This window comes from Schistosoma mansoni, chromosome 2 (assembly GCF_000237925.1).
Source record: "Schistosoma mansoni strain Puerto Rico chromosome 2, complete genome".
NCBI classification, from domain to species: Eukaryota; Metazoa; Platyhelminthes; class Trematoda; order Strigeidida; family Schistosomatidae; genus Schistosoma; species Schistosoma mansoni.
The window spans coordinates 18,186,741-18,205,371 of record NC_031496.1 but is presented as its reverse complement, the minus strand read 5'-3'; the positions used below and the strand labels follow the sequence as shown (position 1 = coordinate 18,205,371).

General features: G+C 33.7%; 2 protein-coding genes across 2 annotated transcripts in view; both read right to left on the bottom strand.

The window, feature by feature from the left end:
- Smp_122930 (acyl-CoA dehydrogenase) overlaps positions 1-16,247 on the bottom strand; it is a gene marked incomplete at its 5' end in the record, with an annotated part of 21,186 nt that extends 4,939 nt beyond the window's left edge. The window contains 6 exons of the mRNA XM_018795951.1: positions 370-637; positions 5,804-5,904; positions 11,335-11,501; positions 13,429-13,519; positions 14,938-15,226; positions 16,231-16,247. Coding sequence (XP_018650212.1) covers positions 370-637; positions 5,804-5,904; positions 11,335-11,501; positions 13,429-13,519; positions 14,938-15,226; positions 16,231-16,247 — 933 coding nt within the window. The remainder of the gene's footprint in view (positions 1-369; positions 638-5,803; positions 5,905-11,334; positions 11,502-13,428; positions 13,520-14,937; positions 15,227-16,230) is intronic.
- A 1,297-nt stretch (positions 16,248-17,544) lies between these two features.
- Smp_001590.1 (hypothetical protein) overlaps positions 17,545-18,631 on the bottom strand; it is a 5,515-nt gene continuing 4,428 nt past the window's right edge. Inside the window, exon 6 of the mRNA XM_018795950.1 lies at positions 17,545-17,938. Within this exon, the coding sequence (XP_018650211.1) occupies positions 17,642-17,938 (297 nt within the window). The 3' untranslated portion in view covers positions 17,545-17,641. The remainder of the gene's footprint in view (positions 17,939-18,631) is intronic.

Here is an 18,631-nt window from a genome sequence, read left to right as displayed (position 1 = left end):
ATACGGTGACAAATAAACCATCACACCAAATTTGTCAATTTTTTTGAGGGAAAGTTGTGGAATATATCCTAATGAAAAACTTCCCTAGGCCAAATATGGTTAACTTCATGAATAAATCATAGTTGTTATTTGTAAAATTTAGATTTCACGTTTATCCACTTTAGTTACTTAATAGTTATACAATAAGAATATGTGTAATAATAGTCCATGAATAATTCCTAACAGTTACCATTCATTTATTCTTCGTTAGGACATAACATTATCTCCATTTTTCTCACAAATAAAGTATAAAACTGTTCAAAATGTACATTCAAAATAGAAAAAACGTGGTAATTTACCAGAAGAAATATCTACGGGAAAAAATCTTACTTTTAAAGCAGCTAATTCTAAGGAAAGATCGCGTGATGGTTGCGCATCTAGTAAACCGCTAAAATAGAATAATCCTGATTCCATTGCATAAAGATTTAAGACAATTTCAGATAATTTTTCTTCTACTCTAGAATAATCACCAATTGGTTTTCCAAATTGATGACGTTGTAAACAATGTTCAGCAGTATATGAAAGAAGATAACGTAGTACACCAACACCAGAGGCTACAGTATTCAAACGATGAAGAACTAAAACATTTTGAGCTGTCTAATAAAATGAAGGGAATAAATAAGTTACTCAGTTTAATTGTTGGTAAAAAAATATAGAAATTTAAAACAATATTGAACGCAAATAGAAACAAACAGGATTCACTAATGGCTAAAGAATAGCCAGTGCAGGGATTTGACTTTTAGTGTTAAGTGGTTGGAGGTAGTCGACGAGAAACTCTTAACTTATGTTTCTTGCTAGTTAGGACTTGTCAGTAAGGAGCACCTAAAGAGTTTCAATGATGACCAAATTTATTAAATTAGGATAGGACTTGCGTTAATAACGTCTTATCTGATTTGTCAACATCAAACATAGTATATCATGATGCTGAGTCTTATAAGGTTACTTGAAAAACAACACACTAAACTAACTAGTAGACGGTATTCAAAACCATCAGTTAGAGTTATGGCACTAAATAATTACATAATGTTAAATAACTGATATAAAATGATCTAATCTTAAACAAAATTTTTTTAAAAAAATGGATTGATTCATTTCGCTTGTTACGATAGAACAAAGTAATCTGAACCTGAATTTTAGTATAAGTATTAAATTCTCCAAAATCCATCCACATAATGAATGGCTAAATATTTACCACTTTTCTACACACGAAGTCAGTTTAAGATATTATTTTTCGATCATATTCAATTTCCTTTGAATAATGTGATTCTCATGTATAATCTTACACTGAAGATGGTATATTATTTTTTTTTATCTAGCATTCCAGGTTGTTAATTTCATCTCTCATTTCACTAATGTAAGTTGCGTCAACCTCAGAGGATATACACCTGTACCAGGTACATTGTTAACAACTGACTGATTCTAAGTAGCTTTAATGATAAGATACTTTGAAGGGAGAAAAGATGGACAGATAATTAATACTAATATTACTCTAATATTAATTTTAGGCGGTGACTAACTTCAGCAGGAGAACTATTGAAAAACAAGGGAGAGCTAGATATATCTACTTAGTATCAGTCTTGAACTTGTTCGTAGTGAGCATTCACAACATTATGCATAGAGTTAAAGCCGGAACATCAAAGTTCGGCAAAAAAACAGAACAGCTTTGGACTTTGAACCGAGATCCAGTGGTATATATGTATATACCCATTTTCAGTCAATTTCTGATATACTATGATCCGAACTATTAACAGAGAGCAATTTTTCCAACAAAATTACAAAATCCTTTCACTGACGAGTGATGAATGGCATGAAACCTGGGTCAAAAGTTTCCTATCGACTACTTTTTAATTAAATTCAGTTCAAACAAAATTATTTCAATAAGAATACCTAACTTCATATTCGATTTAAAATGATAAAAGACCAAGATTATTTCTTTTATGGAGATAAAACAGAATATGAGAATCAACTACTCTTGGTTATTTAACCTCATTATAGTTTCGAATATTGAAGGAAATAAGATGTTTTCTGTCAAATCAGTAAATACATTTACGTACTATTTAATAATGAGTGAGTGATATGTAACCAAAGTCATTGCGAATATTTTTTGTTATACTTTTTAATAAGTTGTTAAAATTCAGTTTACAGCTAGAAGTTATTATTCTGTAGTAAGTAATATTTTGTCCGCTGAAATAAATGTTTTTTCCTTTAAGCAAGTTACTATCGGGAAATTAGGAGATTGTAAAATAACCTCACATACTGCAAATATCGCAAATTTTGAAGAGAAATGCTGACTAATGAACGATCTTACACTGAATCTAAAGTGATCCACTGTTCACCGAATAATCGGCCTTAAAATGGATTAAGAGCGTGGACTATCGAAGTTTTGCAAGTTAAAACCACACAACTGCTAAGTTTCCATCATAACTTGCAGTGATATTTAAAATTATTTTAATTTTAATAAAGACACCAAATAGATTAACTAAGTTTTAAAGACTACGCAATGAAATAATTCAAACTTACTTTAAATCCATCACCATGTTTACCCAATAAATTCTTCTTAGGAACTTTCACTTTCTTGAAAATGACATCAGTTGCTTAACGGAAGTAAATATAATAGAACAAACTAGTTGATAGACAATTCTATCAATAAAACAAATAAAAAGATTTTCCAGGTAATTGTTATCACAAATAGTTGACAACTGAAGATCAAGAAGCACTAATTAACTTTTTCAATCTAGCTTGAGACTATTTAATAGTCACCATTTATGACTAGATATAATCTATAAAGATTACTTGGGGTATGCACGACAACTGGGATTAACAGTTGGAAGTGTTAGGCAACGTGACTCACAACTTGTCAATGGCGAAGAATAATTCATTCTTTGTTTACCTCTAGATCTAGAGTTTCAGTATTCTTTCACATGTACCTCCTTTCCTAACCATATTCAAGATTTTTAATCCTTCGCACTATCATTGATATATATATATATCGAAAGCTAATTATTTTTTTCCTGAGCTTCATTTGAATTGTTGCACTAAAATATTGATTATAAAAAACTATTTTCTATTATTAGCGATCTACTGTTGATTCAGAGTAGTTCTGTCATAAAGTTTATTTTAACGATCAAGTATAAATTTATCAATGAATACAAAAGCAGACTAAACAAAGTGAAAACTATATAGGAATCATTCAGAATGACATAAATACTGCATCCTCATCGGCAGTATTACAACCTGCTGTTATCATTTGATAACAGCAGAATACGATATACAACTAACGACATTCGAACATGTAGAATTCCACAGTCGTAAATCAGAAGACAGAAGAAGCAGAAAAAGTGATTACTGGGTGAGAATCAAGAATGTACGGAAAAACATGGGTATTTAAAGTTATTAGTGCTAGCTATAACATCATTATAATTCAGCCAATCTGCAAGGAGGCAAGTCATGCTATTGTACAATCGTAGCACACCACGTTGATATTCTAAAAGGCTCTATCAGGTTCTGACTGGATGGAACCTTTTCGGTTCCTTTAGAGCCTCTGGAGGCTTTGTTGCGTTTTTAGAAGCCGTCCCAACACCGCCTCGGAATATGATTTTCTGCTAGGGTTCACTTGTAACTTGACAATTGGTTTGCGGTAGCATTCCGTCTATCTTGGTGTCTTCCAACTCCGAAATTCCACCCTGTTGTTCTCCATTATGTCTTTGGAAGTTCCTATCGCTGGAGTATCTGTGTTTATCTCCAGAGAAAGACTCACTTGTCTATCTAGAGTGTTCATTGTTGTTTTTTCTCTATGAAATTGGTTGATGTGTCTGATTCACATTCCAAATGTCCCACACACATTTCACGAAGCGTTACCCATTCTCTTTTTAATAACTCAAGGTTCCCATTGATTTTTTCCCAAGGTATGACTTGACAACCACTTTATCAGCCAGATTGAAACTTCGGATATTCTGGTTTTGTCTGCACCCATTCACTGTTTCAAGTGGCGACATGGTTGTTAAGTATAGTTCGCATACTTCTTCAAAACATGACTTCGGCAAGGGACTTTATGTCTGGGACAGTAGGGTTGGGTGTAGTTCTATAAGCTGTTAAGAACAATTGTAGTATTCAGTTTCTAATAGAGTTTTATCCTAGGTCTTTTGTTATCCAACCTTTTTGGCTAACTATTGTCAGCTTACAACAGTACTTTATTAAAAAGAGATAATTATATGTTTTCAAAAAATCTTTTAAAACTTTCATTTAAGTAAAGAATTTACAAATGCTTGTTTCACTTTCTATTAAAAAAATATTTTGTAAAATAAGTTATATATATATATATACCATTTGATCCACGTGCACCAAAAGTATCCAACAGTGGCCCACATTCAATACCATCCAATGACCGATCCACAATAAACGCTGTTATCTCGTTATTATTCTAAAAAAAGTTCAAGAAATATCAAAGGTGAATAGAGTTTAAATTGTTTGGATAACAATATAGGAAAAATCCATCATCATTAACATACAGGAATATTAAATAAGAGTTAGTTAACGACTAAAGAATTATAGAAATAAGCACACCCAAATATAAGCTCCCTAAAGAATCGGGGCATCCTAGTAATAAATACAATGAGTGAAATGATTATTCCTTCAGATTTCAAAGCATGTCAAGTACGTTAATCGGCAAATAGTGCGTATATAGTTGCCTTGTGTCCAAAGCTTCGCACTTGAAAACTAATGAATATCCAAATATGCCAGTTTTATTACAAAATCTGATATTGTATTTGGTTTTAGCTAAGATAATAGTTGAGAATGTAGAGTATTGTCAAGTTTGAAACCAAAGCAAACCAACATTTTTGTGGTTTTTCAACTTTTTAGTTAACAATCCAAATTTTTACGAATTTAGCAATTGGCAAAAAAAGAATTACATACATTACTAGAGAGAGTTCGAGCGAATACAACGAAAACATCTGCCACTGCACCATTGGTAACCCAAGTTTTATGACCATCAAGTATATAGTGATCATCAGTTTCATTTAAAACTGCTAAACTAGTCAGTGCTTGAATATCATTACCACTAAAGAAAGAGACAACAAAAATTCCGTGATAAATATTTCAAAAATAAAGATGATTTTCATTAAAAGTTTATGCAGATAGAAAAAGTACTTAGGATGAAGTTCTTTCCGTGATGAGAACCATCTGAATACCAGAGTAAATTGGTTTGTAAGCATAATGCTAGCACAGGCAAAACTGAATGCAACTTCTTCATAAATAACAGGTGAAAGTACATAAAACTCATTTCATTTATACGAACTTATCATGATATTGAATACGTACCTTTAAAATAGCACATACATCAGTAATAAGGTATTTCAAGGTCCTAGTCGGATTTGCTTTGCATTTAGAACGTGAATATTTAAAGCTTCATGTGAGGTTTCGAAATAGCTGAGTTATATCTGGGACAGTTTTGATAAGTTAATTGTTTGGTAACCTTAAACAATATACGAAGACGGAAATTTCTCAGAGTGTGTGAGTGAATCATCTGGCCTAGTGACTACAATACATTTCGTAATTTAACAAACGTTTATTCACTAGTGTAAGATAGCACAAAATGATTACTGTTTGACTACCGCGTTTAGTGTCTTGCATGCAATATACTCAATAAATAACACCCTGAATAATGTAATCATCCTTGAGACATAAAAAGTGTTTAACAAATTCAATTGAGAAAATACTCAAATTAATTAAATTGTCAAAAAAAAGAACAAAATTAAAAACGAACCTGCTAATTTCAGATAAACAAAACCCGCCAATAAATTCACCAGATGCTAATTTCGGTAAATAATACGCCTTTTGTTCCTTTGTTCCAAGTAAAGATATTGTCTAGAACAAAATGTAGTAGTCACAAAATTACTAGCATGATTAATATGTGAGTTGTATTCGTTACAGAATGATCCCAATTGGGGCATCATTCGAAACCTGGAAGGACTGGATAGATGTTTCATTCTAGTACGGGAATGCTCAGTAGTGCGTACTCATGATTTATCACAGATCTAACTCAGGACCTCTCAGTCTTCCAGAGAATACCTAACCATTAGAAACGTTATGTCAAACAGTTAGTCGAATAGCGGCTTACTTCGGGTTGTACCTGAAATTCCGATTTCAAGTTGTGACTAGTGGAGTTTGGACAAGTTGAAAGTGAAACAATTTTCATCAATAACATTTAATGTTTGTCGCGCTGTATCCCAAATTCCTTAAAGTTGAAATTCAACCATTGAACACCCAAACAGCAGATATAATGATAGAACGTTCACAGCGAGACCAAGTCTTGAGTTATATCTTTGATAACGTCGTGTGTGAGTATCGCTGAGTAGTCCAATACTAAAAAAAAGCAGCTGTTCAGTGTTTCCTGGTTCCAAATAGTATCCCAACTAGGACCAATCTACGACGAATAGAACCTTGAAAGTGAACTAACTTCTACAAAACTCATTCAACTGAACATTACTGATGATTAATTCCACTTATATTTTAAGTAATTATAAACAAGTTCGAATTACTTTTAACTAGTCAGATAGCCTCATTGCCTTTCTCAAACAAACAGTATTATTTAAATAATAAACAAACATGTATTTAGTTATCAAAGGAGCATCATAAATTAATGAGAAAGGGATTACTCTACTGGAACATACAAAGAAATATTCTAAAATGAACACACTAATCAATAAAGTAAAAAACTGTTTTCATTGTATAAATCATATATAAGGCATTTAAATAGAATATATTGGTTATATTGGTTATCAATAAATTCACTAAAAATGATTAAAGTAATGACAGTAATGCGTCTATTGGCAATATAAAATTAAACAGATTAATACATATCACTTGTTTGATTGCTATCACGGACCTTCAAACGAGATTATCATTTGTACGTATCAATATCAGGGTTGAACTTGATAGTTTTAAGTAAATCGAACATTGAGTATAAATTTAATAATAAACATATATTTTCGTGATATTCCAATTAGTAAAAATTGTATTCCTGGCGTTTTGTAACTTGATGAATGCTAAATCTTCAGAGTAAATCAAGCATCGGAAATACTACTTTCTACTAATCATTTAGATATTACAAAAATGTATTTATTATCATTAGTAAGTTTCTTTAAAAAAAAAACAGGAGGCATCTATTGGTTTAGTAACGGTTATGTTTATAAAAAAATACAAACATCACATCATCCTACTTATTTTTAAAGATTACACTTATGATTTACTGATTTATATCACTTGACTTTTAACGTCAGTAGAGTACAAATCATTGTTCTATTTAATCTATTAACGTTTGAATGATCAGAAAATACCGTTACCGGATTATATAGATGAAGATTAAACCGTTACTGTGCTAACTAAACGACTAGAGATTGATTTAATGGAACTGTAGATCTAAATATCACAAGTTGATTAGTAATCCACAACATAATGAACGGATACAAATATGAACATGAACATTCCATTTTAATGTTCAAGCTCGGATCTACCAATAATGCAACTATATAGTAAGACTCCGTAAGTATTGGTTGATAATTATATGTGACACATTATTGCTAAACAACTCACTAATGTCAAAAATGTTTAGAACTGTTTGACCAAATTTTCCAATGATCCCATTTAAGAAAGTATTCAAAGTCAGTCGACGTCAACAACACATGATTTTATCCAGGAGCCACACTTTATCTTAGATAATATTATTCAGTTAATTTCTTATTAATCATCCGATCTTTAGGAGATGAATTCCCGTGACAATGAACAAACTTCACCCCCCAAAAGCCCTTAACTTAATAAATCGAAACAGAGGATACAATAATACCATAAATTAGTCAAAAGTTAGCTCAAGTCAAAATAAGTTATATTTTCTTTAATCAGTTTATATCCTGAGTATTTAGATGGGAATTGTTACTTTCATAAGAAATTATGTTCGTAATATATAGAGTATATATATAGAGTATAGAGTATATAGAGTATATATATATATATATATATATATATATATATATAGTAAGAAATTTGCTGTGCTCATTTCATTAACCATTAATTTAATTATATATGTTTCCTTTGCAAAACTCTGCTTGGGGTCGGTAACCCCATCCCGCAGGAAACAATCTTGCCAAAACAATGACAACCGGATTAAACAAATTTAACCACATAAACTCTGTCCTGGGAGTTAAATGGAGAACTATGACACCTCATGATGAAAGCCAAGATTTTTCAAAAGTCACATGGCCGATGCCCCTTCTAAAAACCAAAGCAACATTGTTTATAGGTACATGGAACGTTCGGAGAATGCGAGTGACCGAGAGGACCAGTCAAATAGCAACGGAAATGAGGAGATACAACTTGGCAGTACTCGGAATCAGCAAAACCCATTCGACTCAAGCTGGACAACAAAGGCTAGATATGAAAGAGTTGCTGCTGTACTCTGGTCACAAAGAAGAAAATACTTCACACACTCAGGGAGTTGCGCGAATGCTGTCCAGAAAAGCACGAATTGCACTTGTAGGATGGGAATCTCATGGATCCAGGACCACCAAAGCATCCTTCAAAACAAATCACATTGAATGTTATCTAATGTTATGCACCCACCAATGATAGCAACGACGACAATAAAGATCAGTTCTATACGAGGCTGCAATCAGTCATAGAGAAGTGCCAAAGAAAGGACCTCACCATCCTGATGGGAGATCTAAAAGCGAAAGTCAGAATGGACAACACCGGATATGAGGACATCATGGGACGATATGAACTGACTGGGAGAAAGAAACGAAAATGGGGTGAGATATGCAAACCTATATGCATTCAACAAATTGTTTATAAGCGGCACAAACACATACACAAAGCTATATGTGTCTCACCGGGTCACACCACAGAGAACCAGATAGGATTTATTTGTATCCATAAAAAATTCAGAAAGACAATGGAAGACGTAAGAAACAGGAGAGGAGCTGACATAGCTTCAGATCACCACCTGGTTTTGGTCAAGATGAAACTGAAGCTAAAGAAACGCTGGACAACTGGTGTAACGGCACCACAAAGATTTAATACAGCCTTCCTTCGAGATACTAACAAACTCAAAGAATTCAAGATAACTCTCAACGACAGATTCCAATCTCTACAGGATCTAATGAAAGAAGAAACTAAGATGGAAGACAACTGGAAAGGAATCAAAGAGGCCTTAACTTTAACGTGTCACGAGGTTCTGGGCCGCATGAAACATCATCATCATATGGAATTGATCTCTGTGGAAACCCTGGACAAGATTGAAGAAAGGAAGAACAAGAAGACAGGAATTAACAACAGTCGAACATGAGCAGAGAAAGTCAACGAGCAAGCAGAGTACGCAGAAGCAAACAAGGAAGTGAAGAAGACCATTAAAGCTAACAAGCAGAAATACATGGGCGAACTAGCAACGACGGCGGAAAGAGTTGCCAGAGAAGGGAATATGAAACAACCATATGATACAACGAAGAAACTGGCAGGGTAAAATAAGGTCAATCAGAGATACTTATCAAGGACAGAGAAGGAAAGATAATCACTGAGATTCAAGAACAGATGGGTAAAATACTTCGGGGAACCCTGGAATAGACCAGCTCCATTGAACACATCGGACATCGAGGCAGCACAAGAACCTTCCTATAGATGTCACTCCACCAACGATCGAAGAAATCAAGATGGCCATCAGACAAATCAAGAGTGGGAAAACAACACGACCTGACAACATACTAGCTGGAGCTTTGAAGTCATATATAGAAGTAACTGCAAGTATACTTCATGTTCTATTCAGGAAGATTTGTGAGGGAGAACAAATGCCACTGATAAATTGAGAAGAAGGATATCTCATCAAGATACCAAAGGAAGGTTATCTGAGCAAATGTGAGAATTACAAGGGCATCACATTGTTGTCAGTACCAGGAAAAGTATTCAATAGAGTGTTGCTGAACCGGATGAAAGACACAGTAGATGCCCGACTTCGAGGTCAACAGGCTGGATTCCGTAAGGATCGGTCATGCACAGACCGGATCATCGTCAAACAATCAGTTGAGTGGAACTCGTCACTATACGTTAACTTCATTGACTATGAGAAGGCGTTTGACAGTGTGGACCGGAGAACATTATGGAAACTTCTTCGACACTATAGAGTCCCTGAGAAGATTGTCAACATTATCTGGGACTTATAAGACGGGCTACAGTGCAAGCTCATGCATAGAGGACAGATAACAGATGCATTTCCAGTAAGGACCGGAGTGAGACAAGACTGCCTACTCTCCCCCTTCCTTTTTCTTCTGATGATTGACTGCATTATGAAGACCTCGACATTTGATGGAAGCACGGAACAAAATGGACAGCTTGGAATCAACTAGATGATTCGAACTTCGCAGATAACCTGGCCCTTCCATCCCATACACACGAACAAATGAAGATGAAGACAACTAGTGTAGCAGAAGCAGCTCCAGCATCAGTAGGCCTTAACATAAATAAAAGAAAAAGTAAGATACTCAAATACAATACGGAGAACATCAACCTAATCTCATTCGATGAAGAAAATCTGGAAGATGTGGAATCTTTCACGTATCTGTACAGCATCATCGATGAACAAGGAGGATTTCATGGGGACGTAAAGGGAAGGATTGGCAAAGTAAGGGCCGCATTCCTACAATTGAAGAACATATGGAACTAAAAACAACTGTCTATCAACCAACATCAAAGTCACAATCTTCAATACAAAAGTCAAGACAGTTAGTTCTATTGTACGGAGCTGGAACTTGGAGAACTACTACAACCATCATCAAAAAGATACAAGTATTGATAAAAAAAACTGCCTACGCACGGTATACAACATCCATTGGGCGGACACCATCAGCAACAGCCTACTGTGGGAGAGGACAAATCAGATTCCAGCTGAAGAGGAAATTAGGAAAAGACATTGGAGGTGGATAGGACACACATTGAGGAAACCACCAAACTGCATCCCGAGGCAAACGCTAACTTAGAATCCTGAAGGGAAACGGAAAAGAAGAAGGCCGAAGAACAAATTAGGTCGGGAATGAGAAGCAGAAATGAAAAGGATGAATAGCAACTGGAAAGGACTAATCAGGACAGGGTTTGATGGAGAATGCTGGTGGAGGGCCTATGCTCCTCCACGAGGGATGACAGGCGTAAGTAATTTTCCTTTATAAATACCTTATACGTCTCAAAAAAATCATAAGTTTTCTAAAATTGATGAAATAATCAGTTAATATTTAAATATTCAGCAAAGTTACTAACTTTAGCAGTTAATGACTGATGTGCAGTTAATGTAGCCCATACAGATCCATCTAAACCGATTGCTTCGCAAGCTCTTATCCATTGAGTTGTATTAAAACCAAGACCATCATATTCTTTATCAATACATAAAGCAAGTAGACCAAGTTCATTCAGATTATGTATCATTTCTCGAGAGAGAGAGAGAGAGAGATAGAGAGAGAGAGAGAGAGAGAGAGAGAGAGAGATATAGATATATATATATATATATATATATATATATATATATATATATATATATATATATATATATATATATATATATATATATATTTTTTTTTTATACATATACATATATATATATATATATATATATATATATATATATATATATATATATATATATATATATATATATATATATATATTTCTTTCGACAGACTACAGTTCCTATATATATATATATATATATATATATATATATATATATATATATATATATATATATATATATATATATATATATATATATATATATAATCATTTAAAACATTTGCAAGTGAGTTGACTAAAGAGCAAAGTTTGATAGTTGATATGGAAATATATGCATTTACTTACAAACATATGTACAGTAACGTGTAATTCAGAGTTGAGTACATGAAGTATAGTTTAGTTTATCAGTACACCGATAAAACATAGATATAAATATGAAATAAGATAGTAGTATATAATAAAAACAATCGTATTAACCCAACAAAATCATTTATAACATTGTTTACTGAAATCACACTGAAAATTATTCGATTTAGTAGGCATATTTGCGTAATATATATCCTTGTAGTCATTATATCTGCTTCTGTTCAAGTAATTAGTATATTGAACCATCACATAATCCTGAACGACTTGGGTACATTGTACAAACATTTGCTACTACATAAAAGGATGTTATCTATGTGTACTGTATGGAAGATAAAAACAACTCTACTTTGTCGACTGAACTAAATGAGGTGGAATAGCATTGCCACATATGATCCAATTAGACTAGAAGTCTATTGTTGGTGACATTATCTTAGTGATCTGATAACAAGATAAGGAAAGAAAATGTAACTGAGTGGTTGAAATTCTCTGCTTTCATCAGTAACTTTCAGATAATACCTGTTGATATGATGCGGTGATCGAGATTGCTTGTTGCGTTGAAGCTATTGACATACATTAGGTGAAACACCTATTTCTTGACATCCTTCAACACCAGTTAAATCGACTAAAACAGTAAGAAAATGCTGAGATTCACGTTCAGAAGCAAAATCATACTATTGTTCTCCAACAAGTGAAAAGATGGGTCACCAAAAGGTCACCTTCAAAATACTATAAACAGCTGATTTTACACGGATTTTGAATATTACAGATAGAGTTAATAAGATGCAATACTAGTAGTACAATTTGTTTTTAGAATTCCTTACAAAGAAACATCCGTCATATTGTAGGCGACCAGGACGTTTTAACCGTCTGTACTACGTTACTAGCACGATTCATCCTCTTAGCATATAAAACTCGATAGTTACCTTTCAAGTGTGAATTTTCGAACTGGATTTTAGTCGATAGTCAAGTGCTTATACTATCTGACTAAGGTACATGTTAAAAAATGAGGAGAATCAGGATACACGCCGTTGCGCTTGCAGAAAAACTCCACACAGTTGACACGAAAAGGAACAGTCGACAATGTGAACATATATTTGGATCGGTTATATCAGCCTAAATCTAATCGATTAATCAGTTTTGAAACATTCTAGACAAAAGTGATCATATTTAATTTGTTAAAAGCTGATCTTCACCTTACACTGCGTTTGTCAAGACTTAATATACTGTCATAGTTAAACAAATATTCTTAGTGTCTGATCACTTAACGTTATAAACTATTAACTACAATAATCCCATGGACCCCGATTAGAAAATCTATAACGCCTGTAAGACTCAGACCGACCAATGACTACATATCAAATGAACCTGTTTTCATCCAGTAGCATATAATGTATATTAGTCAAAACATACCTTTAAAAACTGATTGCCCCATTTAAATTTAATATCAAACAGCAAATCACTGGGGAAAAAATCACATACTTTTGAGTATGAATCTCTTGATCTGATTGTGCATAGCATCTAAATCATCTACTTGACGTCTAGTTTGTAATTCGAGGAATTCGAACAATTCCTGTAAATAAAAAGAAAGCTATTACCAGTTTATTAATTGTTGATACAGGAAAAGCAGCCGTGTATTCTATAGAAAAATATCGATTTCAAATTTCCAGAGATGTCCCCTAGTGGTAATTACATGAATAGTACAAAGTCTTGATTGATGCATCCAAGTTCTAAATCCAAATTTTAAAAGGATAATCGTAGCATACATTTAAACAAACCCAGGATCGGAGTATATTATTGTTACATATTTTCAAACATCTAATGGTATTTCTGCAGATATTAAACTTTGATGATAACCAGTCACCATTTAATAAAAAAAATTCATGATTGATTGATATGAGCTTCATTTAGTTGACTGCCAAAAGGTGGGTGGATGATAGTTCTTAAAGTTAGCGTTTACAAATCATCAATGACAGGTGTACATCTTTGAGATTTCACATTTTCTACAGGGATTGTATGAAGTAGATTTTTAACGCTTTGAGTACTAAATCTAATGGATTGTTTAGGAATTCCAAATTATCAGGCTAAGGTGTTGCTTATAAGTCCACGCTTAAGTTTGCGTTTCATATAATTGACTTCGTTCAAATATGGGACTGATTTAGCAAAAAAAACCATAGTATCGCCAAGTAAAACCACTTTATTGACTTATTTAATCATATAAAGAATTTCTATGTTTCAGAAAGTTACGAAGAACATATCTTGAAATGAATGAAATGTACTGAATAAAAAATAAGATTTAGAAAACATTAAATCGATGAAAATGATTTTCCATGCAAACCTTCAAATTAATATAATTTTAGATAACTGAAACCAATCTTTAACCGTTGGTGTAGAAAGCCTGAACAGTCATTAACAAAGCACGACTACATGATTAGGGAAACTTATCATTTTTCTAATATATAAAATCACACTTTCATAATATCGTTAGATGATCGATTTATCTACATAGTGTAATGCTACTTGAGAAATAATTAAAACTTTGAATAACCGACAATGAAACCTTACAATGTTACATTGCAAGATACAAATCCCGATTTCAAAGATAGCAATGGTTGATATTTTAAGTACTGGATAGTAATGTCGAAATCAATACAAGTATTAATTGGTTTAGTCTGATAGAATACTGCCAATACTGTAGGGGAAAATTCTACAATGTCTACCATGCGGAGATGAGTTCATTTGTAATAAACATAGAATCGAAGCGTCCGAATGGGTTTAAAGATGTTCATATGATCTTCATACTGAACGCATTAGTTTAACGTACAGTAATGATACAAAGAATGGACCTTTTGAACTACGATTCAAATAGTATGTTATGAGTATTTTATTAGGTGAAAAAATGCCACCACTTCTGAATTCCACCAGTGCAATTGTCAGGAGTTAAATAATAATAATAATAATAATAATAATACGCGGACCAATCAAAAGTACCAGATTGACTTGGCCTCTGAAAAAGTCTTTTATCAGTGGTGCTTTCGAAGTAGCCGCTACAGTTGTTGGACAAGGTGGTGTGACAGCTTCGATAGCAGCAGGTAACTGATTGGGCCAAATACGTTTAGGTTTATCTAATTCCCATAATGAACTGGCGTCATTCTCTTTACGTTCATTGGTGATTTCAGTTGAAAATAATGCCAGACATCCATTGGTTTTCCCAGCAGATTTTGACGGGAAATTACAACCGATAAGTGAAATCCGTCGCAATGAAACGACATTGCAAACCCTGTTGAATAACTAGATGGGTAATTAATTGATGATTGAGTAGAAAAATGAACAAATAAATTTTATTCCCAATAAAATTTAAAAAAAGAAATAATTCTCATCGTATAACTGAACACATCGTCACTTTGTTTTATTTTCATTGATTTTTCGCTTAATTTCACAACGAAATTAGAGGCATCTTTTATGAGAAAATTTTATAAATTATAAACTTTACAACAAAACTATGGAAAACATTGGGTTCGCAAAACAAAGTACATCTACAATTTGATCACACTATACACCTGTTCGATTATCATGTCATCATTTCCATAGAAATTTAGAATCAGATAAGGTGAGGTAATCTTGAAGTTGGTACTGAACGAGGAGCAAAATATTAGGAATATGACCACCATTGAAAACCAAGAAGCAATGGGCGGTGGCGTTTTCTTAGCATTGGACTCACCAATGCACGTCCAAGACGCCATGAAAGAGAGGTCGAGTCCAGGACCTTCCGTCAGGCGCACGAACGCTCAACCTCTAGACCACGGCTGATATCCAACACTGTGTTTACTGGTAATTAACTTTTAAATGAGATTGCAGGAGTTCTAGTGAGAAACCATAACTAGTGGAGCACAACCATATAGGGTGTGGGTCAGTTATATGGAGCAGGCAATGAGATATGGTCGCGCAATACTACTAAGTGCTTGAAGTTAGACACATACACTACCGGTTTTCTGGAATACTAATATGTGTAAAGTGAAATTAGTATTCCAAATGAATTACGTTTATATGTCACAAACACGGGCAAGTACTATAGTAACTGTACGAGATAAAATCCACATACATACACCAAGTATCTTAATATGATAGAGAATATTTGCAACTCAGGTTGACATTGTTGGAGTTCCTGTGATGTCTGATCTGGGCAGATTGGTCGTGAATCTCTAATCGTTCTTCTGGACATCACTACGTATTTCAAAGAATAGTGAGCTATTACACTTTCTAGACAACTGCCTAATAGCTCACTTCTCTTTAAAGTACATGCTCCAACACACTAAGCGATGGAGTTCAATGTGCTTAAAACCAATGTAAATATTCAATTATCACAGAAATTAAAGTACTTACAACGAAGTAATCAATACTAGTTAACAATTGCAAATAAAAAATATAACAAGACTCTTACAGCCTATTTTTCGACAAAATGAACAAATTTTCCTATGCAACGTCTTGAAAGAATAATTGCTTTATGTAGGGATTGGAAATACCCAGATGAGCAACGAAATTATCTGTGTTTACCAGCAGTAATATTTTTAATAACCATCATCAAATACATTGTCTTTCAAACAGTTCTATTTAATAATTCAGATATCTTTCGTGAAATATATGGCTCATCACCTGTACCTGTCGAACTGTCTGGTGCATGCACAGAATTAACGGTGATCAGGTTATCCATATTAAAACATTGATACAAAACTGGTGGTACTGGGAAAACAACTTGGTAGTTGCTATACAACAATGAACCATCTGAAGACACTTGAGTAAAGGTTCTGCTTCATTTTACCTAAAAATTCATTAGCATTGTAAACGCTATACTTTCAGGAATTTAACTTATCATATTCAGCTTTTGTGGTAAACACGTTGCTTTTTATTTGTGATTAAAATCCATTGCTCAATAAATTTACACGTCAAGTGACTTATGACACCTTAAAACCGTTATCTTATGTTGTGACTGCAATTCTTGTTCATTCCTAACTTTTCTGACTTCTTAAGTCAGAACCTATGATATATATTTCTTGGTATTACGCATTTTATATATTTTTTTAACCTCATGGGAACTGTTGAATAGTTGAAGGTTTCTATTTATTTTTATTACTCTGAAAAAGTACTGCAGGTAAACTCACGTATATTCAATACGCAAAAAGTGACGTGAATGGAGTAGGGTTAATTTCAACAACTTCAATGACATTCAACAATCTCTAAAAATCGACACTGAGAAACTCCACAGACTTTTATCCTGGATTCTGGTTTACACTCATTATGTAAAGACCACTGATATATATCCAGGTGCTTGATTCGAGGTTAAAGGAATAAAATTGAACATATAACATAATGAGTGAAATTGATATCCCTAGGCTATTGATCTAAGTGAAACAGTAGTATACATTTTCATCTTCGAAATGTTTGTTTGATGGAGCCTAAGACTGTGAAATAGTCACCCGAAAAATCCATCTCAGTATTCCTTTAAATGGGTATTTTTATTTTTAAAAAACTATCTTAAGTGAATAACGCAAAGAAAAAAACAAGATAGGTATTTGCTCATATAACGTTAAGAACAGAGTTATGCTATGTAGGTGTTTATTATGCACAATAGAGAACAATAGGGTAGAAACACGTGTTAATGTCTAATCACAGATATACAAACACTGAAGTGCGAAATTCATGTTTTTTCTTTGCTTCCAGAAGACAATGATGTAGAGGATGGTAGATTACAACTTATCAGAGGTGAACGCGAAACAATAACATCTCCTTTAGAATCACTGGATTTCAACAATTTAGTACTGGTTGGACTCAGTAGAGGTATTTCGTCTGATTGTTGACTCTCTCTGTCCAATAGTAAATGCGTGGCTTTTTCATCAGCTTCATCATATACATCAAGGCGACGTGGAGGAATGACAGCTGCAGCAACATATCGTCTTTCTGAATTCAGAAAGTTAAAAGTTCCTATAGCATGATGCTGAAAAAGAATGCAAAAATATAAGAAGTCATAATTAAATGTCCTGTTGTCCTTGCTAACTTAATCTATTGATATAACATTATTCGCAAAATATGGTAACTGCTACTGATGTGTGCTTTATCTAATGAAACCGTATGGAACTACGAAAAGTACACACTTCTGTATTCATATCGTTTTGAATAACTATTCGAATAGTGGTCAACATTAGAAGAGAACAACAGGGGTTAGTTATGGGTCACACAAAAATATTGTCAAACGTAAAATGATAAGAACCGAAGGAAAGAAAGTGCTAGGTGATAAATGCGACACTTGTTTACCCAGTATTGTATATGTAAGGGATATAAGTGAACACTGTGGAAAGAAGTATGATATAAAATTTTCAGAAGAGGTTTTGTGGAGATTTAGTATTTTCATAGTTGAAAGTGTGAGTCAATTGAAGCTAGACCACCAGGGAAAACCTGGAAGCACTGGATGGCCGTCTCGTCCTATTGTGGAACTCCTCAGCAGTGCGCATCCACGACCTCGCCTCGCGAGATTCGAACCCAGGACCTACTAGTCTCGCACCATAGCACTTAACCGATAGACCACTGAGCCGGCATCCGATGGTGTTTATGTCTAACTCCAACCAATCCACGATGTTGAGCAACCGTTCACTAATTGTCTTCAATTGACTTACGCTTTCAACTAGAGAAA